We start from the raw sequence: 26613 nt of genomic DNA on the forward strand, positions 1-26613 counted from the left end.
TAGGACACTTGTATGTATCAATTACACTTTAACTAAAATATACAAGAAATTTGTTGAGTAACCCCCACCGTACTTATTTTTCTGGTTGTCTGTTGGGAGGAAAATAATAGAATTCTTTTCTTACCAATAAGATTTTTAAAGCTTTTTTTGTACAGATTGTTAGCAGAACCTTGACAAACATCCAACTTTCAGATTCTTGTTACGGTCCTACAAGGTGTTGCATGAACTTCTTGTGCAGTTTTCCTGGAGATTTAATTCGGGAGAGGGAGGTGCTCTGTATCTTGATCTCATTTGTATTAAATTGGGCTGCTCTTTATCTTTAGCTCATCCAATAAAACCTTAATATTTACGTGTTCCAGTGTCTTTTTCTCTGATATTAATAGAACAATTGCTGAAAATTATAAATATATAATAAAAATCATTCTTTGAATTTTATGTTGATCAAATACGGTTCGGCGTGATCAACTCTTTCATAAAGCCATTTGGGCTTTATTGGATTAATAATATTCAAAGAATGATTCCATGTTCCTTAAATAAGTGATCTTTTTTTCTGATTTTATGCCTGGCTCCGTCAAATTGTCTGTTAACTTTTTAAAAACGTTTTTGGCAGGCTTCTTTAATTCCAAAAGATTTGCGCACGATTGATTGCAATTCCTATATCGAATACTTTCGTCTAAGTTTCAGCTATTCCTTTTCAAATATCAATGAAGAGTGTATATAACAATACCATTTCATACACCATTAAAGGAGACTTCTATCTTACTATCTACATGTATATGCAATCTCGGAAAAGGGGTCTCAAAGCATCTGATAAATGGGACAGTTTTATGTTGAATCTTCCGTTTACCACTTTGCAGCTTACATGTATAAATTGCTTCATTCCGTGTAAAATTTGTAATATATATTGGAAATAAAAGCTAGATTCTCCGAATAGAGAACATGCAGGTCAATTGATTAAGTCATCCATATTATTAGTTTGAGTATTTTATAGATTCTTTATCAGTAGACTGCGCCGACTTACTTTCTTTAATAACTAATGGTGAACTGATACATGGTAAACCTTGGGAGTACCATTCATCGAGGGGGCATCAAACAAGAGGTCCATGGGCCACATCGCTGACCTGAGGAGCAAAATGTATGATAAAAATCAGCTTAATTGTTCATTATTCCAATTAACAATGTGCATGTAGTATAATACGTGTAGATCTTGTATTAATAAAAAATCAATTTTTCCTCCTGGATAATCTTATGATTATTGTCATTAGTCCCTTTTCTAACAGGATGATTTTATAGTCATATCACGTGTTGAGCATTGCAGTTCTCAAAAGATAATAAGCAATTGTTTATATATGGAATATAACCCTTCATCAAACTCTGAACCCCTTGTCTAAACAATTTTAACGAATCAGCAAAATGAATGCATATAAGTAAAAATATATATTACAACATTTTAGCTTTCGTGAATATTTAAAATATTTCCTTTGTAAAATTGGATCCCCAATAAGGCCCAACACATTTGAATCTACATTGTCTGAGGTTGTTTTCAATAAAGCTACAGCTTTTCTTTGCAAATGGTTTTTTAGAGAAAGATTTTTAAAGTTGTTCCCCTAAATATTCCTATATAAATTTTTGCCCCCCCCCCCCCCGTACGTTGTGACCTCGTACTATCCTCGAGGGTCGTGATTTAACAAAACTTGAATATACCCTACTTAAGGATACTTAGACACATCTTTAAACTTTCCTAGTCAATTGGTTTCCGAAAAGAAGATTTTTATAAAGAGTTACTCTATATATTCTTATGTAAAAATTTGACCCCTTTTATGTTCCCACCCTACCCAGGGGGGTCATGATTTTCACAACTTTGAATCTACACTACCTAAGGATGTTTGACATAAGTTTATATAGTATATATATATATATATATATATATATATATATATATATATATATATATATATATATATATATATATATATATATATATGATAAAAGAAAAAAAGCAAGACTAACTGCAAAACATAAGCGCTTTCATTGTTAAAAATACATATATATATATATATATCTGTGTAAAAATTTGACCCCCACTAAAGCCGTACCCTACCTCCGGGGACCAAGATTTTCACAACTTTGAATCTACACTATCTGCGGGTGCTTCTACACAAGTTTCAGCTTTTCTGGCCGAATGGTTCTTGAAAAGAAGATTCTTGAAAAGTTCTCACAATTTTTCAGTAATTACTAATTATCTCCCCTTATAAAGGGCGTTGTCCTTAGGTTTCACAACTTTGAATCCCCTTTACCTAAAAATGCTTTGTACCAAGTTTGGTTGAAATTGGCCCAGTGGTTCTGGAGAAGATGTTGAAAATGTGAAAAGTTTGCTTACAGACAGACAAACGGACAGACGGACGACATACAATATGATCAGAATAGCTCACTTGAGCTTTCAGCTCAGGTGAGCTAAAAAATTGAATTACCGGTATACATTAAACTTTTATTTTAGAACCGTTTTAACTAGAGCTTGGACTTTGAGCAGTACGTGACAAACCCCGATTTGATCAAGGCGGGGTCTACTCATGGTTACATGTAACTGTCCAGTCATTGGCTAATGGATATGAATATGTTGAGCGCAATGACACTCGCCCGACTTCATACAGGGATGTTTATTTAAACATCGCTGAAACAGTGTGAATTTCACACAGCAGTGCACAGCAGTGCAGATCTTGGCAAACAACTTTCCGGTTTTGACAGTCAACGAATATTAATGAACATCTCTTAGCGAATTAGAAAAAAGGAGGTCAATATCTGACAGCTTGTTTTGATGAGCAAACTAGATGGTAACAGCCCACAGAAAGTCCAATCTCTTGTTAAAACGGTTCTATGATGTCATTTGATTATATTGTGCGCACGAGACAATATTTGCACATATTCTTTGAAAAAAAATGTACCTGTCCTACATGTATCAACGTAAACCTGCAATGCAATTCAATATGATTGCAAGCGATTTGATATCCTGGGGAGAAAGAAACAGAGTGGGATGAGAAAGTGGGGGGGGGGGGGGGGTAAGGGAGCTAAGGATGTGTCAACAATGGGAAATGCTGTTTCCAATTTGATATTTACTTAGAAATACGTGTACCTAGTAAAACGCCAGAAGAAATAAAGGCTGTCTGTATTCAAATTGGCAGTTAGTGGTTCAGATTTAAACATTGGACAAAAGACATGATAACTCCTATGTTCTTCATTATGAGCATGAGAACAGCAAATCAAGGAATTAAACTTAATCAAAGACAACAGCATTACAAATTTCAAGTATGCTATGCCTAGTGAAGACGCACATATAGAATATTCCAGTCTTTAAGCTATAAAGGGAACAAACAACTACAGAGGAATAAGTTTAGTTGTCATCACCTACAGAGATAAACGGAAAAAGATTCACTTACACAGTAAAATGCTTGGATGATAAATGCCATCAAAGGAATAAGTATTTCTCTCATTTGGTCCCATTGCTTTGTTGTCCCCCTCAAGTAGATATTCAGCATATGGCGTAATTATCAAAAATATAAAACTGGAATTCAATAATATATATGATAGTTTTTAAGATATCAGGCTGCAAAATCGAATATTAAATATCAATCCTAAAACCATGGAACTTTCAAGAACATTTACCATAGAAAAAAATCTGGGTCATACAATTTTATGTTGCTGCAGTAATAATACAAAAAACAGTATGGTTAAAAAAATGGATACGCAGAAGTGTTTGAATAAATCATAATGATGATTTTTATATTTTCAGTGTTTTGGATTTGGATAGTCATTTTTGTTATGGTTTTACTCGTAGTACCATTATACCTATATGTCATTGTAAGATCAGGAATTGAGGTATGTCATGTTTAAATAATGCAATTTCAAAACAGTATAATTCAGCAGTATTTGAGAATAATATTCAAAATGTACAATGATATTTATTATAATCAGGTAAAAATTAAACATATTTTGCTCAATCTTTCATTTTTGTTGTGTCAAGTAACTTATGCATTGTCGTCTAGTAAAGTTGCCATACAATTATTTTTAATAGCAACAAAACAAAGGAAATCATTCACAGGATTTTAACATGGAAAAATCTACAGCCGTCGTGAGTTTTTCAAAAGCCAATGCACAACTTCATAAAACCATTGCTGAAACAGTGATAGGAGAAATAACACATCATTATATATCCCTTAGTGGGGTCCGCAATGTCTCTTCAGTTGAACTAGCTTCAAAGGTACAATAATTTGAAACATTGATTCTAACGAAACAAATTTATAATAAATATGGCGAAAAATATAAGCATAGATTCATTTTAACTCTGTCTTTCTTCATTATTCTTTACTCAAGGTCTGCTTTGTTTTCGTGGACCAGAATGAGAGAAACATAATATTAGAAACAAAGGTGGATATTTCTAAAACTAGGTCCGACTTTGTTGAGAATCTTGTAAGACAAGGTATGTCAGGGTGCATGTAGCTAAGAACGTTTGAAAAAGCTCATGTAAAAAGTAACTAACAATTTTTATGTAATAAAAATTATAATTTTTAAAGAACATGTGTATGAGATGAACACCATTGATTTGGAATCATTTAATGTTTTATGAATTATACTTTGTAGCATCTTCATTCACGGTAACTGTGGTACTGCTCTTGTGTAGGCCAAAATGACAAATATGACGCAACGTAAATTGTTTCATTTACGTCATTTAATTATCTTTCAACATAAACTTCGGTAAAGTATATTAATTTGCCTTGCAAGAGAGCAGTACCACAATTATTGTGAAAGAACTTATAGGATCTTAAAAGATTGGGCGTAATAATAAATTTGATATTAAAGCACATTCTTTTTTCGCAAATTTAAATTTATAAATTATATCCAGGTAGAACGCACGTGATTGTCATTTATTGTCAGCATGAGGAATCTCGTGACTTGGACACGTTGTTTCACAGAGGTCTTGGAAACATCAACGAGCATGAAACACTGAGACAATTACAGAGACAGAATTGTTTTTTGAGCATCGATAAAGAGTTCTCTTTTTATCAAATGACTTACATAAAAATATTCCTACACGAAACCTTGTATCAATAAATCATACAGTTGATGTTTCTTTTCAATTTCCAAAACGATGAAGATATAATAATGGTGATTGCATTTACATAGAACAAAATGAATTATACATGGGTCCGATACAGGTGAAATTTTTTATAGGAAAAATAAACTACATTTGGAAAACTTTGCTTCGAATGCGACAGATTAGTTTTTGCTATGACAGAAGCATAGCAGCAAGTTTGATCACAAATGTAGGTATACAATTTAGGAATGCTTATTTGACGGAGACATTTGAGTAATCAAAGTAAAATCTCTAATACGCCTACAACTTTTGTGGTTGTATATTTTGTTTTTCCCTTCCAGTTAAAATATCTTAGCAATTAAACAATGTGCGCCCTAACGTTTTGATTTTATTGAGAGAGATCAACTCCTGAGGTGATAAATCAAGCATGTGATAATTATAAAAGCCAAGTATGTTTGATTTTTATAATGGTTGTTTCTAGTGGTGCAAATTTTATTTTATTTTATTTTATCTCTTGATTAACATGTAATTGCTATTTTACATTACATTCTATATTGTAACAGTGATGTCATCGTTGATAAAAAGCCGATGAATTTCACAGTATAAACAGAAGGGTTAAGTCATTTATATTTGTTAGGTATATGATCTAAACTTTGACAAGAAAAGGAAAATTGTCAATGAAGTGAAAATAAACACGTCAAACACGTTGTCAAAATTACCACATCCACAGTATATTCAACATGTGATTGAGAGAGTTATGACAAGGAGTTGCTAATTTAGGGATTAAGTTTTCACATTGGTAGTCGTCTATTTGTAATTATGTGAACATAAATGTAAGTAATTTATATTATGATGTTTTATGTAAATCTTGATAATAACAATCCATGTCAAAAATGTTGTTTTTATTATTGAATGTATTTTCAATTACCTAATTGTCATGTTGTTAACGTCATTATTTCATAATGAAAATCAAATACTAGCGCATGCCTTGAAATTTTTACACACATCGGTTGAAGATGCTATTTGCGTATTTTCAGCAGGAATTTTAAACACCATTCGCGTTTTAGAGAGTATATTACAGAATACTATACAATCCTACTTTGGTTTTTAGCAATTTCATTTAAAAATAACGATTTGCGCTTGTGACGAATTTTAAGTCAATAAGCCTTGGTCTAATCAATATTGAAATAATGATTTGTGATGTCAAAATACATGTAATCATAGTTTGATACGATTTATACGAATACAAAACAAAAGAAATTGTACAATAGGTTATCTTTGCAACACCGTTCACTACACGGCAAAAATTGAAAAAGGCGTACATTAAAATGTTATAACTACTGTTGTAAGTTCTAGTATAAACTTTAGCGACCGACGTCAAAGTTTACTTAGTTATTTCGTGTTATCAAGAAATAATTCAAATAAATAAGATCTAGATCTAGAATCTTCGCATAAATAAAAATGGTATAAAATACTGAAAATCAGATTTGCAATTAGAAATTTAAAAAACAATGCTCTAGGACACAGTTCAAAAGCAACAAAAATAAGAACCTTACAATGGAGACTATTAATCAGCATGGTTGTGGAAAGTTGTTTATAAATACTGCCAAAGCGGTGTTCATTGGTCGATTTCAAAAGATTGTGCTCGTTAGGAACATGTGAAATTAAGTTTCTTGTCTTACATGTACTGAAATATTTCTTGTAATTGAGTATTTTAACAAATATCAAGAAAGAATTTCCCTTTAGATAGTATTATTATAAGATATCATAAAGTGTAAATTCAGAATTTATAAGGAGATAATGTATCAGATTTAAAACATTACAACATGTGGTACTTCCTTTACCTTACCACACAAAATGAATTGAGACAAATAAAATTAAAATTCAAACAATGTGTCATGTAAAAGGGCATTACATAGAAAAATGTGTTTATTTACACCTCACCTTCGACGACAATTCCCTGCATACATGTATTCCACAGGGAAAAAACCCCTGAGCACTGACGTAAACTTTTAAGAAATAAAAATTCACATGAAATTCTTTGGGAAATAATTGGTCCTTCTCGAGAAGTTTATGAAGAGGAAATGGTCATAACTAAAGGGTAAACAAGACGATTAATGAGAAGTTTAAATCATTTTAAACCCATTGATATTAAATTATTATCAGTCTACGTTTAACACAGTTTTTGTTATATTTGTTGACATCATAATTCAACCGCCTTTCAAAGTTTTCGATTATGAAGTTTGTGAAAATTGGTTTTACATAAGACACCTCATTCTCACACAGAGACGGAATTCTAACTGGAAAACTGTAGAAACACATAATTACATAACATCTTAGTTTTTCATATTTCTGTTAAATTTTCTGAATTGCAGTTCAAGGGCAATAGGAAATAGCAATAGCAACAGCTGGTGGTTGGTTAATATGCCAGCGGAAAGTCGTTCGTTCTTTTTACATTGACATTCAAGTTGATTACGCTCTCTGACCTTTGATGATCATTATTTCACATCATGGATAATCAGAAAGCATACATAAAAGCCCAAATCGAATTTTGTTAGCGGCTAACAAAAACTTTTCTCTCTGGTATAAAAAATGCACAATCTTGTTCTTTAAACATGTATTGAACAAACTAAAAACTCGTCGCTTTTATCTGCAAACTAAAATACCAATAGATTTGACAAAAGGTTGACTCACTGTTCGACTATTTATTTTCGATATGCTTATATTTGAACGCTCTTTCTCCTTTTTTGTTTACTTTTGCAGTTGTACATGTGCTATTTATTATAGGAGCTAGAAACATTGCCTATTTACCTGCCTAAATCGCAGTTAAAACCCTCCACAAAGTATCAACTTAACAAAATCTCAAATTGCTAGTTCGGTGGAAGGTGTGGGTGCTAATATCTTTAAGCTTTGCAAAATGTTATCGACATGTTTATCCATTTATATATTCTACAATGTCCAATTAACATAAATTTTTAAGATGATTGAACACTTCTTCCCCCTTGTTTTGTCCCCTTTTGCTACGTGTCTCTGATGTCGATTAATCGATATTGTCTGACCTACTATTTTTAAACCATTGATAAACGAGTGGTGAAATAAATGCATAAAGCCCAAAGATCTTGAAAGGTATACAACACGTCGGCCATGAGTTTCAGGTCTGCAATCAGTTATAACGAAATCGAAGGGTTTATATACCAGGTACCTGTGTGACAGTGCCCATTTACGAGCGGTGTTCAGCTTTAAATCAATTCTGTTACATAGGGTTTCTACAAAGATAAAGCGAAAGGAATAGCATTTATGTTATTTGTGCATTAAGAACACTTGGGGAAGGCGTTAATTGAAAGCTGACATTGTAAGTCCATAATATGTTCAAATAATTGAATTAAGTGTTTTGCATTTTTATCCTGTGTTAACAAGAAATAGTTTCTTGTTATATGTGAGGTAGACTACCAATCTAGATCTCTAAATGGTCAAAAAGAGTATGGAGAACTCAAAATCAACTTTGCAATTCCATATAAAACTGCTCCAGGACACAGTCCAAAAGCAACAGAATAAGACCCTTACAATAGCTGTAATTGGTCAGTGCGGCTGTGGCAAATCGTCATTTATCAACACTGCCATGGCGGTTTTCAGTGGCGAATACCATGAACGTGCGCTTGTTGGGAACTTCGAAGAGGAAGGGGAGCACATGACTCGTCGCCTGACCAGGTGAGATTTCTTGTTTTCAGGTTAGCCAAAATATTTTGAAAAGAACTACACATAAAAGATTTAAAAAATCAAGTCATAGAAAAACATTCTATCTAGAGTAACAAGATGAGTTTAGCTCAATGCAATATACATAAAGCAAAATATACAAAAACTTTTGCATTAATTCATTAAAAATACAATTTAGTTTTAGCTTAATGGCACAATTACGATTGTACTTTTTAAAAAACAGAACTTTAAAAAATTGGCTTAGTGTTTAGCTCATCTCAGTAAAACCTCAAGTGAGCTTTTCCGACCACTTTTTTCTGTCGTCCGTCTGTTCGCCCAATTTCAATTAAACTTCGCGAAAATCATCTCTAGTATAAGGGGATTCAAGTTTGTTATAATAGATCACACCCTCTTTCAAGGAGAATTCATTAGAACTAGGAGAGATCATTAGGACTCACTGAAAATTTGTTCGCATTTTTTGAAAATCTCAAAAAGGTTGTGTGAAGCATTCTCAGGTAGTTTGAATTCTGACTCTTAAAACAAACGTGACCCGCACCAATATTGGGGCTCTAGGAGGAGTTCAAAGTTCAATATTAAAGTATATAGTAAAAATGTTTTCAAAAAATAATCTTTCTATCAACTACAATTCTACAATATGTGAGATTTATATTTATTTCTAAAGCATCCCCGCCCCCCCCCCCCCAAAAAAAAAAACAAATCCTTATTTCTGATCAATGTATATATCTATACGTTTTTAAGACTGTGGGTATACATTTTTAATTTCTATTAGATATGGTGTAATGCTCATCCCAATTCTAAGTGACAACATAAAAAAACAGAGTGACAAAGTTATATATTGCTTTGCCCTTTTTCTCTCAATTGTCTTGATTGTATTTATTCAAGTATTGTTCGGTCAGTTTAGATAATATGATTGAATGTTATACACGGATAAATTTTCACAATACGTTTTTAGAAAAGCATTTAAAATTTCTACAGTCCTAAATGTGTGGAAAGGTTGTTAACGTTCCTGTAATAATCTATAAGAACATCACACATACAAAAAATATGACAAAGACGGTATCCTACTTCTCTTCATTCTTTTATCGAAATGGAAATACATATTCATAAGGGTTTTTATGTACAGAAAACAGTAAATTCTTAAACCTTTTAAATTATGTTAGATTTTTTTCACATGAAGTTGAATTTGGGGAACTTATTTATTTCTGTGAAAAAAGCAAACGTTTACCCTGCGAGTAAATATACTGCAATTCAATAATGCTCCAGACCAGATAATTCACGACAAACCGACTCTCTTTTTTATCAAAGATGATTGAAAGATGTGGTGCCTTAAAACATTAAGGCGACTCTGATTGTTTCAGGAAATCCCTTGAATTTAAAAAACGGAATGATCATTCAATTTGATAGGTTTTTAGCTCACCTGAGGTGAAAGGTTAGGGTGGGGCCTCAATGAGTGTTGAAGGTTTACAAATGTTGAAATAGAGAGAAAAAAAATCTCTAAAAATCTTCTCAAAGACCATTTTAAACAAGAAAAGCTGAAAGTTTTGTTGAAGCATCCTCAGTTTAAAATTAAGGTTGTTCAAATTATCATCCTCGGGGTGAGGTCACAATGTGAGTTAAATTTTTACATTGACAGAAATTCTTTAAATATCTTCTTCTCAAAAACCATATGGTCTGAAAAGCTTAATACTGTGTTGAAGAATTTATCATTAGTATAGTTTTCAAGTGTGTCCACGTCATGATATACAGCTGTAGAGTGGTTCCACTATGGATAGTTAAAAATTTTACTAGGGCGAAATGGAGAAAAATCCTTAAAAATCTTTTCCAAAACCATTTAGCCAGAATAGCTGAAACTTATGTCTGAGCATCTTTAGGTAGTATAGTTTCATATTTGTTTAAATCATGATTTGTAGTGGTAGGTTGGTGCCACATTGAGAGGGATGGAGGTATTACATAGAAATAAGTGAAGAAAAATCTTTAAATATATTCTTCTCACTTGGCCAGAAACGCTGAAAGTTTGTTAAAACATCCTCGGTTAGTGTAGATTAAAGTTTTAAATCATGATCCCCATGAGTAGGTTGGTTAACAAAGGAAGGTGGTCAATTTTTATAAAGGAATAACAAGAGAAAATTTTCTTCACATTGTTCTTCTCAAAATTCAAAAGTACAAAGGACCTTGATGTTTATACATGTATGTTGAGAAATTTGAAATATCATTTTAAACATGGGCTGCTTTACATGTTAAGTTTTTATTACAAAATGCAGATTTCATCATTTACGGAAATACGGAGTTTTTTCTAAAATGTATATCAATTTGCTAGGGTTTTAATACGTTTTGGGGTTACAGAGTTATTGCAGCAAATAAACTATACCAATATGCATTTATACGTAATATTTATACAAACTTTATCGTTGCATGGATGCATAATACTTTGTAAGATTTTATTCTCATATATTCATGTAGCGGTTTTTTTTAAACCTTTCCAGATGTTCTAGTATTAGATTTGGGTCGTAGTTTGAATAATTTAAATTGATATTTCTTTATTAACATTTGAACCCTACCTTAGGACCCAGATACCCAGTGTTGGTCAAAAGCTGATAGTTTGGATAATTTGGATAATTCAATCTACATTTTAACAGGATGCCTGCAAATTATATTCTCAAGAACCATTAGGCCATGAAAGCTGAAACTTGTGTTGACGCATCCTCAGGGGTATGATGGAGCCACAATGAATCGTCGAATTTTCACATACTAGCAATATACAATGTATAGAGTAAATCTTTAAAATCTTCTTCTCAGAAACCAATCAGCTAGGAAAGCTGAAACTTGGGTGAAAGCATCTTGACATAATGTAGATTCAAAGTTATGAAAATAATGTCCCTCGGGGGTAGGATGGGACCACAATAAGGGGTCGAATCTTACATAAGAAAAGAATTTATAGAAAAAATTCTTTAAAAATCTTCTTCTCAGACACAAATCAGCCAGGAAAGCTGAAAATTGTGTGAAAGCATCGTCAGGCAGTGAAGATTCAAGTTTGTTCAAATCATGATCCCCGGGGGTAGGATAGGGTCACAACCGGGGGGGGGGGGAGCACATATTAATATAGGAATATATAGAGAAAAATCTTAAAATCTTATTCCAAAAACATTTGCCTAGAAAAGCTGTAACTATAGTAAAAGCAACTTCAGATAGTGTATATTCAAATTCTTCAAAATCAAAATATTGAGGAGTAGGATGGGGCCCTTCGAGACTTTGGCCCCTGGACGATTCTTGGGCCTCACAAGGGGTTCATAGTTTCATAGTTTAGGATCTTTTTGAAAACTACAATGCTCAACATGTGATATGACTATAAAATCATCCTGTTAGAAAAGGGACTTAATTATAAACATAAGAATACCCAGGGGTGGGAATGGATTGGATTTACATGTATTATACCACATTGGCGATATGTTTGGGATTTTGACTCCATTAAGCTGATTGTCATGCCTATTGTTGCTCAGGTGAGCGATGTGGCCCATGGGCTTCGTGTTAAAATCAACTCTTTAATGAATTCACTCGTACTGGGAGTGGTTTGGACCAGTGCACTAATTAGATCATTAAAACTGCTACAACAAACTTTAATTCAAAAACTTATTTGATTTGTATTTTTGTATAACAAAAGAAAACAGCAATATATTCAATATTTTATATCGGGACTATTGATTTAACTCACATTTGCTTTCTAATGAATATTTACAGATATTCAAAAGAAAAATACTTGAAAAATAAGGATGCATTGAATCAATGTTATCCCACAATTCTAGACATGACTGGATTTCAGAACACAGATGACGAGGCTGTCAGAAAAACTTTGAAGATGATATTTGAGGGTCGTATTAGAGATGGCACTAAATTGAATGTCGAAGGTCAAAGTCGAAGGTATATATATTAAATAATATAAATCCTAACGATAACATCTAAATTTTGAACAATGTCCTTTAACAATATAAAACATGGTTTTTCATAAAGAGTTATGAATAAAAAAAAAAGGTTTTCAAAGAGGAAGGAGGGTTTCAATATTAGGGTTTAAATATCAGAAGATTTAAATGAAAACAAGTGTTTTGGGTTTTTATCTACCTTATCTAACCCCATCCCTCCCCAGCCCCGCCCCACCCCCGTTTCTTAATTGATTTTTTGTGTATATGCGTCCATATGTATTTCAAAAACTACTCTCCAATGTAGAAGATTCAATTTGTGTGAAATGCCCCTTTTTAGCTCACCTGAGCCAAAGGCTCAAGTGAGCTTTTCTGGTCACAATTTGTCCGTTGTCTGTCGTTGTCGTTGGCGTTGTCGTCGTCGTTGTTGTCGTCGTCGTTGTTGTAAACTTTTCACATTTTCATCTTCTTCTCAAGAACCACTGGGCAGATTTCAACCAAATTTGGCACAAAGCACCACTAGGTGAAGCGGATTCAAGTTTGTTCAAATGAAGTGCCACGCCCTCTTTAAAGGGGAGATAATTGAGAATTATTGAAAATTTGTTGGTATTTTTCAAAAATCTTCTTCTCAAAAACTATTCGGCCTGAAAAGCTTAAACTTGTGTGGAGGCATCATCAGGTAGTGTAGATTCAAGTTTGTTCAAATCATGGTCCCCGGGGGTAGGGAGGGGCCACAAGAGGGGGATCAAGTTTTACATAGGAATATATAGAGAAAATCTTTAAAAATCTTCTTCTCAAAAACTATCAGGCCAGAAAAGCTCAAATTAAAATGGGATCATCCTCAGGTAGTGTAGATTCAAGTTTGTTCAAATCATGGTCCCCGGGGGTAGGATGTGGCCACAATTGGGGGATCAAGTTTTACATAGGAATATATAGAGAAAATCTTTAAAAATCTTCTTCTCAATAACTATCAGGCCAGAAAAGCTCAAGTTAAGATGGAAGCATCATCAGGTAGTGTAGATTCAAGTTTGTTCAAATGATGATCCCCGGGAATAGGGTGGGGCCACAATTGGGGGATCAAATTTTACTTAGGAATATATAGAGAAAATCTTTAAAAATCTTCTTCTTAAAAACTATTAGGTCAGAAAAGCTCAAATTAAAATGGAAGCATCCTCAGGAAGTGTAGATTCAAGTTTGTTCAAATCATGGTCCCCGGGGGTAGGATGTGGCCACAATTGGGGGGTCAAGTTTTACATAGGAATATATAGAAAAAATCTTTAAAAATCTTCTTCTCAAAAACTATTAGGCCAGGAAAGCTCAACTTTGAGTGGAAGCATCCTCAGATAGTGTAGATTCAAGTTTGTTCAAATCATGGTCCCCGGGAGTAGGGTGGGGCCACAATTGTGGGATAAATTTTTATATAGGAATATATAGAGAAAATTTGTTAAAAAATTTCTATAAAAACTATTTGGCCAAGAAAGCTCAAATTGGCGTGTTACCATCCTCAGATAATGTAGATTCAAGTTTGCTCAAATCATGGTCCCTTGTGGTAGGGCGGGGCCACAATGGGGGATAAATTTTTATATATAGAGAAAATCTTTAAAAGTCTTCTTCTCAAAACTATTAGGCCAGGAAAGCCCAAATTTGAGTGGAAGCTTCCCCAGATCATATAGATTCAAGTTTGTTTAAATAATAGTCCAGTGGTAGGATGAGGCCACAATGGGGGCTGAATTTTTACTTAGGAATATAAAGAGAAAATCTTTAGAAATCTTCTTTTTAAAGACTATTTGGCCAGAAAAGCTTAAACTTGTGTAAAGGCATCCTCGGGTAGTGTAAATTCAAGTTTTCAAAATCACAGTCCCTAGTGGTAGGGTGGGACCGTAATGGCGGTTTGAATTTTTACATAGGAATACATAGAGAAAATCTTTAAAAATATTCTGGGAAAGTTTTCGGCCCAAAACTCAGTACTTAGTGTGAAAGCACAGGTTATGCAGATTTAAGTTTGATAAAACCATGATTCCCTTGAGAAAAGTGGGGTCACGAAATGGGGGGGGGGGAGTATATAGGAATAGAGAAAAATCTTCTTACAGGTACAACAAGAAAAGGGGCTTGGTATTTACCAACAAATAAGAGGTGGAAAATTGGCAGATTTTCAATTTTTTTAGCAAGATCTACTGTACTTAGTTGTCAAGATATTTTGATACTCTAATTCTAATTTGATCAGAATTAAGGCAATTGTTGCTCAGGTGAGCGATGTGGCCCCTGGGCCTCTTGTTTATTTTAGAAATTTGCCTGGCATTGTGAAACATCTTTTTTCTAGGAATGATAATGAAACCAACACTAAAGTTGATAGAATTATCTTTATTGCATCTGCAAAATCTGAGAACTTACCAGAGGAACTGATCAAATCTGTGAGATTCCTAGCCTTGGAGGGAAGTAGAGGTAATTCAATGTTAAAAACGTAGTAATAACCAACTTATGATAAGGCATCATAAGCATATATCGTAATACATTAGATTGCATTAACCACAATCAGAAAAAATGTTATGTTGTTTGAAAAACGTATTTTGTACATTTCAATTATTCAAAAGTTATGTTTTAATGTAAGTCTTCAACAATACTGGTACCATTGTTGTCCTTATGTTAATTAAATGTAAATAGCGACTTATATATAACGTGATTCTTCTTACAGATATTCCCATATTTGGTGTTTTAACCCATGCTGATGAAATAGATATCAGCGATCCAGAATTTTGTAAATTCGAGAAAAAGTTCATGGATAGCCTAGGACTATCACAAATGCGCTACTTACGTTGTACCAATTACTGCAGTAATTTCCCTGTAGACAACGACGAACGGAATCCCGATGTGGAAGTACCTGTGATTAAGTTCCTTATACAGGTGAGCTCTTTCGTTAACCATCTGTTTTAATTATTTAATCTAAGGTTATTCTGTATACAGGGATATTTAGCACAATTACATATGCATATAATCTGAAAACGTTTACCAATTGCAAGCGAAATGAATATGTTTTATGTATATTTATTATATCATCAAAATACCCCCTCCCTTTCATGTATATAGCTGAAGCACAAAATGCTTGTCAAGTCTGTTATTAATCCGTCTCTCCGTTTGAAAACTTTTATAAATCTAAATTGTTAGAATAAAGAAACAAATAAAGGATAACTTCTTCATTAAAATTGGAGATAAAAAAAAAAAACTGTAGCAATATGATGTTTGTATTAAAAATATTTTCGAGATACACCGCATAATGATATATATATATATATATATATATATATATATATATATATATATATATATATATATATATATATATATATATATATATATATATGTGCATCTCTATAAAGTGAATCACATATTAACGGAATAAGTATTTACATTATTTTGAAATAACCTATATTTTTACAGTAATTTCATAATATGACATATGAAATGTTTATTGGTAGGTTCTTGATCCTGCTCGAGAAGTTTATGAAGAGAAAACGAACTTATCTGACATTGTATACAGACTAATGAATATAAGGTTTAAAACTATAGCAGTCTGCATGTTGCATATATTTTTAGCTCACCTGAGCTGAAAGCTCAAGTGAGCTATTCTGATCACATTTTGTCCGTCGTCCGTCTGTCCGTCCGTCTGTCCGTCTGTCCGTCTGTAAACTTTTTACATTTTGAACTTCTTCTCTAAAACCGCTTATCCAATTTCAACCAAATTTGGCACAAATCATCCTTATGGGAGGGCGAATATAAATTGCAGAAATAAAAGTTTGATCTGTATTCAAAGCGGAGAAAACCTTGAAACTGTAGAAAAAGGGGGGTGCATTTTTAAAAATCTTCTTCTCAAGAACTACCGAGGCAAATTCAACATAGTTTAGCATAAATTATCCTTATGGGAAGGAAAATATAAATTGCAAAAATTAAGTGGAAATTTTGTTTCAAATCTGAGTTATTACGAAAATAATAATAAAGGAAATGCGTGTTTCAATCAGTTTAATAGCTTCGGGTTCGGCATCCGGTAAAATGATTCCATACTTCTAAAACGAGGTTCTTTGTTTAAAGCAGCCATGACATTATACGAAAAAGGGTCGATCTGACTATGATGAATTTGCTTGTTGTGCAACAGTTCGCGTATGAAGGGAAATTTTGAAACATACAAAATATATTGGTGCCGATTTTGTGAAGTAAATTGAGGCTAAATATTTCAATGCGTTGACAGTTTTCACACATGACGTTGGTGTTAGCTTGTTCTGATTTTCGTTTCGTTCTCATTATGCTTTGTAACCTGGAAACTATCGTCTGTATTTCGTGATTTTTACGTATCAAATCAAACAGAGACTTCGGTAAATCAAACAGTTAACTGTTTACCTGCGCAAATTAAGCAAAATCGGATGTAGGGGACGGGTACTGAAATACAATTCATTCTATCGGTAATTCGGCATTATCTTTTGCGTAATGGTACATGTAGATTAATGCAATAGGTTTTGTTGAGATGCTCGGCATTTTTTTCGAGTTTATTCAGTTTAAATAGAGTTTGATATCGCTGACGGAAATATGTAGGTATATACATGTATATAAATATGATTCATTTCGAAAAAATAAATTGTGTTCTTTATTTGTTATACATGTAGTGCATGTTTCTTGTGTTTAATTGTTTACAATTTCTATTTACTAACCATATTTGAGTGTTAAGCTTCGAATTATAAGCAAGATACAGCGATTTGCTCACAATTCTATGTTTGTACACAGATCTTAAAAACTAAAGCTTAAAAAAGTAAAATATTTGTCAATATTTATTAAGAAAATTTTCAAAGTCTGTTCTTCCAGAAACCAACTTTAACAACTTATTGTATTGTAAACTTAACCTTTTTAGCTCACCTGAGGGTGGGGCCACAATGGGGGGTCGAAGTTTAACAAATGAATATATAGAGTAAATCTTTAAAAATCTTCTCCTCAGAAACTAATCAGCCAGGAAAGCTGAAACTTGTGTGAAAGCATCATCAGGTAATGTAGATACAAATTTGTGAAAATCATGATCCCCGGAGGTAGGGTTGGGCCACAATGAAGGATCGAAGTTTTACATAGGAATATATAGAATAAATCTTTAAAAATCTTCTTCTCAGAAACTAATCGGCCAGGAAAGCTGACACTTGTTTGGAAGGATCCTCAGGTAGTGTAGATTCAAAGTTGTGAAAATCATGACCCCCGGGGTACGGTGAGGCCACAATGGGGGATCGAAGTTTAACATAGGAATATATAGAGTAAATCTTTAAAAATCTTCTTCTCAGAAACTAATCAGCCAGGAAAGCTGAAACTTGTGTGAAAGCATCCTCAGGTAGTGTAGATTCATAGTTGTGAAAATCATGGCCCCCGGGGGTAGGGTGGGGCCACAATGGGGGATCGAAGTTTAAAATACGAATATATAGAGTAAATCTTTAAAAATCTTCTTCTTAGAAATTAATCAGCCAGGAAAGCTGACACTTTTGTGGATGCATCCTCAGGTAGTGTAAATTCATAGTTGTGAAAATCATGACCCCCGGGGGAAGGGTGGGGCCACAATGGGGGATCGAAGTTAAACATAGGAATATATAGAGTAAATCTTTAAAAATCTTCTTCTCAGAAACTAATCAGCCGGCAATGCTGAAACTTCTTTGGAAGCATCCTCAGGTAGTGTTGATTCAAAGTTGTGAAAATAATAACCCCTGGGGGTAGAATGGGGCCACAATGGGGGGTCGAAGTTTAACATATGATTAAATAGAGTAAATCTTTAAAAGTCTTCTTCTCAGAAACTAATTAGCCAGGAAAGCTGAAACTTGTGTGGAAGCATCCTCAGGTAGTGTAGATTCAAATTTGTGAAAATCATAACCCTGGGGGTAGGGTTGGGCCACAATGGGAGGTCGATGTTTTAGATAGGAATAAACAGAGTAAATCTTTAAAAATCTTCTTCTCAGAAACTAATCAGCCAGGAAAGCTGAAACGTGTGTGAAAGCATCCTCAGGTAGTGTAGATTCATGGTTGTGAAAATCATGATCCCCAGGGGTAGGGTGGGGCCACAATGGGGGGGGGGGTCAACATTTAACAAAGGAATATATAGGGTAAATCTTTAAAAATCTTCTCAGAAACTAATCAGCCAGATGTTTCTTTATAATTGTTAAGACTTTGGCCCCAGGACAATTCTTTGGCCTCCCGAGAAGGTTCATAGTTTGATGTACGTTTATATCTAATATATAAACTATTGTTAAGGATCATTTTGAGAACTGCAATACTCAACATATGATAAGACTATAAAATCATCTTGTTAGAAAAGGGACTAATGATTATAAACATAAGAATATCCAGGGGAAAATGGATTTTATTTATACAGGATCTACATGTATTATTGTACATTGTCCAGATAGTTAAGCTGATTTTATCATACCTATTGTTCCTCAGGTGAGCGATGTGGCCCATGGGCCTCTTGTTGATATTTTTGCATTCGCTTTTCAAAATGCATCCTCCTTTGGAACTTATCGAAATATGCAAGGCAAGATCGGAGCATGATTTGCACATATCAAATCTGGATCACCTTTGTAGATTGAACTCCGATTCTAAAATCATGGCCACGCCATCTTGGTTTTGTTTATTTATATTTTTTGCGTTTGTGTACTACGGTGTTGGTCTAATGCTCGATTTGTTTCTAGGATTAAATCAAAATTTAGAAGCTTTATTAAATCAGAGAATCTTATCATTCATTAAGAAAAAAAAAAGGAAAAGAATGCTAATCGATAAAGATAAAATCGATTAAAAGTTTGTTGGTTTTTTTACGTTTCCGTCTTTACCTATAGTTCTTTTCCGGTTATTTCAAATTGATGTTTGCGTCAACTATAGAAGACACAATTTATTACTATTGCTGTAGTAATCAGTTGTTATTGCTCCTTTGTTGAATACCTTTTAGGCATAAGATGTTTTATTCTAGTATGTTAATTAATTACTTTATACTTTCTAGTTGTATATTTGGTTTTAAACTTTTAAATTTTTCTTCTGTATGACTAGTATTTAATGTTGACATTTTTATTGGGTTTTTTTTAGTGTTTTTAACAATATAAAAATCACAATTGTACATTTATTTACATTCGGATTATCAATGATTATTTCCAATATTTTATGTTACATCCAAATCCAACAAACTCAAGTTAAATCATCTTCATGAAAAAATACATTTGGATACTAGTAGACAGATACGTTCACTTTTTATAAATGTGGAATAATAAGGTTGTTTAATAAGTAAAGAGAAATGGATGGGTAACTCACAATAATAATAATAATGTTGTTTAATAAGTAAAGAGAGTGGGATAGGTTACTCACTTAAACGTATACTTATACAATTGTATACTTGTTGTTAGAGAAATCTGACAAGTATTGTTACAATATATTAAGAATTTTTAGCCAAAGTTTTGGTATTCAAGAAATCTTCACCCATTAAAGAAAACATTTTGTACAGAAACCTTTTTAACTTTTGTCGACTTGTTGCATGTGAAAGAGACAATTTTTATAGAATATAAGAGAATATACACATGTACATGTAATGCTTAATAGTACGAATCAATAAATCATGCAGTTTAGAAATACATGTACTTCTATCCAAATAGGATTGGTTGTTTATCAAAGCTAATTTTATTTCAACCAATACCTATTATTTCCTATTGTTTCTATTTCTATTTTGACAAAGTACAAATTTGAAAACGGATTATCTCAAAGCTGGGAGCTAAATACTCGCAGGGATAATTCTATTTAGTATTTTTAAAAGGTATTTCTTAAATTCGAATTATTGGTATTCTCCGTTCCTTTGCTATTGCTGCAATTAGTTATCCCTTTATTATGAACGGGTTTTGTACAGATATGATTTTGCAACAACACAATACAATGCATGGTTTTAAGCTACCTGCAATGCCATATGTCGATGTTGTAGTTTAAGGTAAAGATCTAGTAAATGACTTCAGAGTGTCTTTTTGGTGCTAGATTCATAATGACGACATAATTGATTTGATGATATTTTGCCCGATTTTTGGGGCTTTAAAGGAATTAATGTAAAAAAGTAAACAATTTCTTAACATTCTATATTGAATCATGGGGAATGTAATCCTGAAACCTATATTAAACTTAACATCATTTAAATGATCGGTCAAGTGTTTGTTTAATGCCGTTTATTTTAGGAGACTGTAGGTATTCTAGATATATCTCATTACTTAAAATTGGACAAAACTCATTGATATTTTTTTTTACTTATTTCCTACGTATTACATAGAAAATCAGTCTAAAACATGATTTTTTATTGTGTTTCCAAAACTAAAAGTCCCGATACACCCTATCAATCAAAGCTTTTGGTATGAAGCATCAATCAAAGAATTTATATCTTGAATTTTATAAACCTGTAAGCACCTTTCATTTACTAGATCTTGACCTTAATGCTGATATGTTTATTTGTGAATTAATATATGCAAATATTCTTGGAAAAAAATGTTAATTATTTTTTATTTGAAATTATCATACTAATATTTTAATGATTTGTCATCCATGTAGTACCAATATAGTTTTAGTAAACGGAAGGTAATTATAACTTCTGATAGTAAAATGAATTGAGAATCAGAACGGTCAACTATAAAAAAAATAATAACTGATAGTAATAATAATATATTAAATTAATTTGACTTATATTGAAATATGAATGTTTATAAAATACAATAGTTGAATGTGTGATGATTCCGCTGCTGATGTTATTTTATTTTATGACAGTTTTTCATATCATCTTTATTGTTATTATCTTAAAAATAAACAGAGAAAATAAAATTGCATTGTATTCTTTTCAAGGGGATAACAAAAAATTATCTTATAAAAAAAACAGTTTTCAATCGGTTCGTCTTTAAGTTAATTCATTCGTCGTTTAAAAATCAAAATACATACATGAATAAATCAATTCTTACAAGGGCATGTAGAACTTTTTTTCTCACAAATTGTTTCTTTACCGTCATAATTAATGTTTTCAAATAATGATTATACATGTATATTTTGTTAATTTACATTTTGCGTTTCAAAAGTTCTGTAGTAGATTAAGCTTCATAATAGGTATTCACTTGATAGTTTTCAGGCTTCCACTGGAGTGCAGATACATGATAATTAGAGATGAGTGGAAACAGGTATTTATAGCCTTAAAGATTACTAAGAAGGTGCAAAACTTCTACAAAAGGGATTGAAAACCCAAGATTTTTCATTGTAACCTTTCTATAATAGTGCTATAATTTTCACTTATCTTCTGTTTATGCTTCTAGGATTTTAATGTTAATGAAACATTCCATAAAATTTCTCACCATTACCTAAAATTTCTTTATTTTTATTTTTCAATTATTAGAGTTAAAGGAACGTTTAAGAGAATGAAAAATATTAAAATATGTATAGACTTTTTAATCATACATTACAATAAATAAACGTACAGGTATTCACTGCTTTAATGGGTTTTTTTTAGCTTCCTGTTAATGTTGATTATAATTGTCCCAATTGCTGAACGTCTAGTCTGGGAGGAAACCACATTTATTGAGTCAAATGGAACAAGGGCTATTTATATGAACAATCAATGTTTATGTGATAGCGTCGCAAAGGCTGTTGATAAACTAAACGAACTAGTAACGAACATACCAAATAAGACATATCATATTTACGCTGAGAAAGAAGAAGAGGATGCGAGAAATCGGGGGAATGAGTGTTATGAGATAGAAAAGGAAAAGTTTGAAAAACAAGCTGAAGTAGTTAAAGATCGATATCTACTAAACAAGCTATATTTTCATATTAAAAAGAGTAAACACGAGACAAATAATCGAATTATCAACGAAAGTTCCAAATTATTTAATAAGCTTAAAAAAATCACAGACGAACGTTTTGCGAAACTTGGCACATATCTAAAGGAAACATTAAACAATACTCATCAACACTTTGAGAAGGAGACGAAGAAAGTGAGGTCTAAAGTCAACATAGAAATCGACAGCGTCAATTACCGTCTACAGGACAACAGTAAGTCAACCAAACAGAGAACACGTGTCCTTTCAGATATGAAATATGTTTGTGTGTCTAAAATAAACCATAAATAAATTAATTATTTTCATGCCTTTTTATTTTACACAGAGTTTTGGATGTGGTTGATTGCCATTGTAATGGTTACACTCATTGTGGTTCTCCTGTACCTCTGTAAATTTGGAATAGCGAGAAACAATGTACACTGAAATTATTCCCTAGAAAATAAGTATATTTTCATGCAAAATCATGCAAGGATTGAAAAATGAATAATGATTTCGTTGTATTCATAACTAATATGAAATCATTATTTAGAATATTGTTAAAACACATCGCTGAATATAGTAGTAAGTGTTGTACGAGTAAATTTTAAAGCATTAAGGGGATAAACAAACTTTCATCATGCATTTTTTATGCGTCATCTTCTTATGTGTCAGTTTCATTAGTTTGGTATTGAATTATTTTTTTTTCTGGCAATAGCAACAGTTCTTGGAATCTGGATTCCAGGAGGATAAGATGGAGAAAACTGTCGTTATAGCCAGTTTTTCAACAGCCAACAAACAACTTCATAAAGCCATTGCTGACACCGTGGCCGGAAACTATGAATGTCATGAATTACTTCTTGGTGGAGTGAAAAAAGTGTCTTCTATAGAACTAACTTCACGGGTTCTTATGTTTTAATTTTAACATTCAACTACATGGATCTCCGGTATTTTAAACGTTGATATTAACTAAAACTCATATCAACAATAAAAGGCTTACTTTCATTACAAAATTTTCACTAGGTCTGTCTGGTTTTCGTGGATAAGAATGAGAGGAACATCATACTGGAAACAGAAGTGGATATTTCCAAAACTAGGTCCGACTTCGTCGAAAATCTTGTAAAACAAGGTATGTGTGGTCAATAATTGATGTAGAATTTCTATATAAATTGTGAAAATAGTTATCTGTTAAGATTTACCATCCTTACACGCAACACTTTTTCACTTTCTGGCGTTCTAGACCTCAGATAAATTAAGCGTTTAAGGAGAAATTTCAATTTTAAGGTCATATGAAACGATATTTAACACTATGATCTTCTTTCGTAAAGCTTAGTATAAATGAACGTGTAGTAAGATTTTTCTGTTCTTGCGTTACTTTGAAAACTCAGCACCCGTAAAAAATTGTTCCCCGCTTATCGTTTTTGATTTTATGGATTTATGACGTCACACAGACCCACCTATGTAAACAATGCATTAGCACAAGTGTAATTTTACAGTAGTTTACCAATTAAATTTTAGCTATATTTGCAGATATGAATGTGTCTTTCTATTCAGATGAGATCATCTGATTTCATAGTACAGATGACTTAGTTTTAATTGGTCGTTAATGAATAAAACTATCAGGTTTTCACAAGAGTAATATCACGATGAATATCCCGTACTTCAGTGAAAATTTAACAAAAGAAAATGCTCCACCAATCATAATTATCCTAAAACTTTTAAAACAGAAACTTTTCTTCCTCGATACATATAATGACTGAGCTATATAGAAAAGAATTAAAGCCTTTTAATTCATTAAGTTTATTTTGTATGTTGTAAGATATAAAAGGTGGGCCAATGAAAATGTTTGAGGCATTGTGTTATGTGTATAGTCTTTATCTAAAAGCGGCTGTGAAATGCCGCGATAATATTCTTAAATTTAATTTGAGAATTAGATCTCTCGATAAATTCTAATTAATCTGGCCTATAAATTTCAGACTTATGGATATGTAACAATATCTTTAGAAAAGACTGTGTGTGCACGTGTTTTAACGTTTTATAAAATTAGATTGCGGAAATATGGCATAAGGATTTATAAAGTACCGGTAAAATAAATGACGAAAATCACTCATTCTCGAGTCTCTAATTTAAACTGAATATGTACATGCGTCAAAGGAATAAAAATATAAACGCATACGTTTAGTTTTGTTTAATTTTATAGTTTTTATATAAAATAGTATTATTTTTCTTTAAATCTACTGCAAAATGATATGGATATTTGTATTCACTACAGAGCTTAATATAGGGCGATTAGGTCTTACTGGCGTCATTAGTAAGGGAGGTAAGCCGCGTAGGTCGATGTTCCTTTTCCCGATTGAATACTTTTGATCTACTGTGACTCTAATATATTGCATAAAATATTCAAAAAACAATACCAGTCTTATTAAATAGGCACTTATGAACTCATTCCCGTATAAAACTCAATATGGTCGGAATATTGTTTCATATGACCTTTAATACTTTTTTTATACTTTAAGATAGAACCCAGGTAGTAGTCATTTACTGTCAACACGAGGACTCTCACGGACTGACTACGCTGTATAACAGAAACCTGGGAAACATTAAAAAACATAAAGTCCTCAGACAACTACAGAGACAGAATCGTGTTCTCAGCATTAATAAGGAGTTCTCTTCTTATCAGTCTGACTATCTTTCAGTTTTCCTAAACGAATCAGTGACTGAATAATTTGTTCTTGAATATCTATTCTAATAAATTAAGACATTTTGCCAGTAAACTAATAAATGCCTGTACCAGAGTAACTGGTTACATTTTTAATTTTGTTATTTCAACACATGTGCTATGATGTTCGAAAACTATAACCGGAATTTACCTTGTAAGTAATTTCTTAGAGAATAATTAAAAACTTGGTTTAATTTTCGATAACCAGTCCAAAATAGCAAAAATGAAAGTAAGGTGGTGGATACTCTTTTGCAGATCCAAGTTAGTGGGAGTTTGCATCAAAATATATGCTTGCAATGAAATTATATTGAATGATTAAATATAGACTGAATATATTTACAGGGAACTTACTTATTAGAGTACACATCAAAGTTAAGATTTGACAAATATTGTATAAATAGAATACGGCAATTCTTTTCTTGATGGCACAGTTTTAGTTTTGACGGAATGAATTCATTCGCTTTCGAAGCACAATCTCGAATGAGAGAATAGGATAAAAAACTAGAGCAAAGCTCGTTGCAAAGCAACGAGTGGGTCTTCCTTACATGTTGGAAGTAAAGCTGCAAGTTCCTGTTAGAAGCAGAGCTCTTATACCAATTGCAAGAAAAACTAAAATACAAAGATGAAAAAAATCGAATTAGTCCTGGTACGACTTAACAAAATACGAATTATTTTAAGTACGACTTAACAAAAACCTTTCCGATTTCAAGAACGACTTAACAAAAAAAAAATTCGATTGTGTTTAAGTACGAATTAACAATTTCCGAATTATTTTAGGTACGAGTTAATTTATCTTTGAACACAACACTATTTCCTTAACCAAGAACGTGGAATCAAAATTTCCGGAAAACTCAATTTTTAAATCCCAATATCTCTGTAATGCATCGTCCGATTTTAAAACATATTTCAGTTTAAATTAAGCTTAATAAAAGCTCATTTGTTGCTTTATGATTTATATCAAATTATTGATCAGAAAAGAGTTATTATAAAAAGACTTAGTAGCCCTTCAGGCCCTTAATTTGAAGGGACAGCCCCTTTTTCTTGATATCAAATAAAAGGTCTCGCTAATATAAACATATTTTGTTCTAAAAGTGTTCATGAATTGTCAACCGTTTTCGAGATATCTAAACAACTGTATTTTAGGGGCCGACCCTTTAACCACTTACCGGGGCAAGTAACAACAAAATGTTTGGTATAATGTTGTTAAAAACATTATTTTTAACCACTTTTGTTCTACATTGCTTTTCAAAATATTTATCCTTTTTCAGATATTAACGATCAAAATATTGAATTATGGCCCCTTGAAACCCCTATTTACATAATTTATGACTTAGGTATGGTACTGTATAGATGAAC

The 26613-nt window shown here is 32.4% G+C and overlaps 3 protein-coding genes across 4 annotated transcripts; all 3 read left to right on the plus strand.

Moving 5' to 3' along the window:
• Positions 1-4073: 4073 nt before the first annotated feature.
• LOC128176886 (uncharacterized) lies at positions 4074-5444 on the plus strand. Its single transcript, XM_052843417.1, has 4 exons — positions 4074-4255; positions 4369-4474; positions 4898-5023; positions 5431-5444. The coding sequence occupies exons 1-4, from the start codon at positions 4106-4108 to the stop codon at positions 5442-5444; spliced, it is 396 nt and encodes a 131-aa protein (XP_052699377.1). The 5' UTR covers positions 4074-4105.
• A 2802-nt stretch (positions 5445-8246) lies between these two features.
• Positions 8247-25353, plus strand: LOC128178155 (uncharacterized). Of its 2 annotated transcripts, none has more exons than XM_052845191.1 (7): positions 8247-8441; positions 21860-21908; positions 22235-22776; positions 22888-22976; positions 23257-23442; positions 23562-23671; positions 25059-25353. In XM_052845191.1, exons 2-7 carry the CDS (start codon positions 21895-21897, stop codon positions 25261-25263), a joined length of 1146 nt encoding a protein of 381 aa, XP_052701151.1. In that variant the 5' UTR covers positions 8247-8441; positions 21860-21894; the 3' UTR covers positions 25264-25353. The 2 variants fall into 2 exon arrangements, with proteins under 2 accessions (XP_052701151.1, XP_052701150.1); XM_052845190.1 differs by having other exon boundaries at positions 23562-23667; positions 25055-25353.
• On the plus strand, positions 8706-16319 carry LOC128176887 (uncharacterized). The gene is made up of 5 exons (XM_052843418.1): positions 8706-8797; positions 12604-12718; positions 14999-15156; positions 15407-15615; positions 16188-16319. Exons 2-5 carry the CDS (start codon positions 12606-12608, stop codon positions 16317-16319), a joined length of 612 nt encoding a protein of 203 aa, XP_052699378.1. The 5' UTR covers positions 8706-8797; positions 12604-12605.
• Positions 25354-26613: the final 1260 nt, after the last annotated feature.

Source organism: Crassostrea angulata, chromosome 3, assembly GCF_025612915.1.
Source record: "Crassostrea angulata isolate pt1a10 chromosome 3, ASM2561291v2, whole genome shotgun sequence".
NCBI classification, from domain to species: domain Eukaryota; kingdom Metazoa; phylum Mollusca; class Bivalvia; order Ostreida; family Ostreidae; genus Magallana; species Magallana angulata.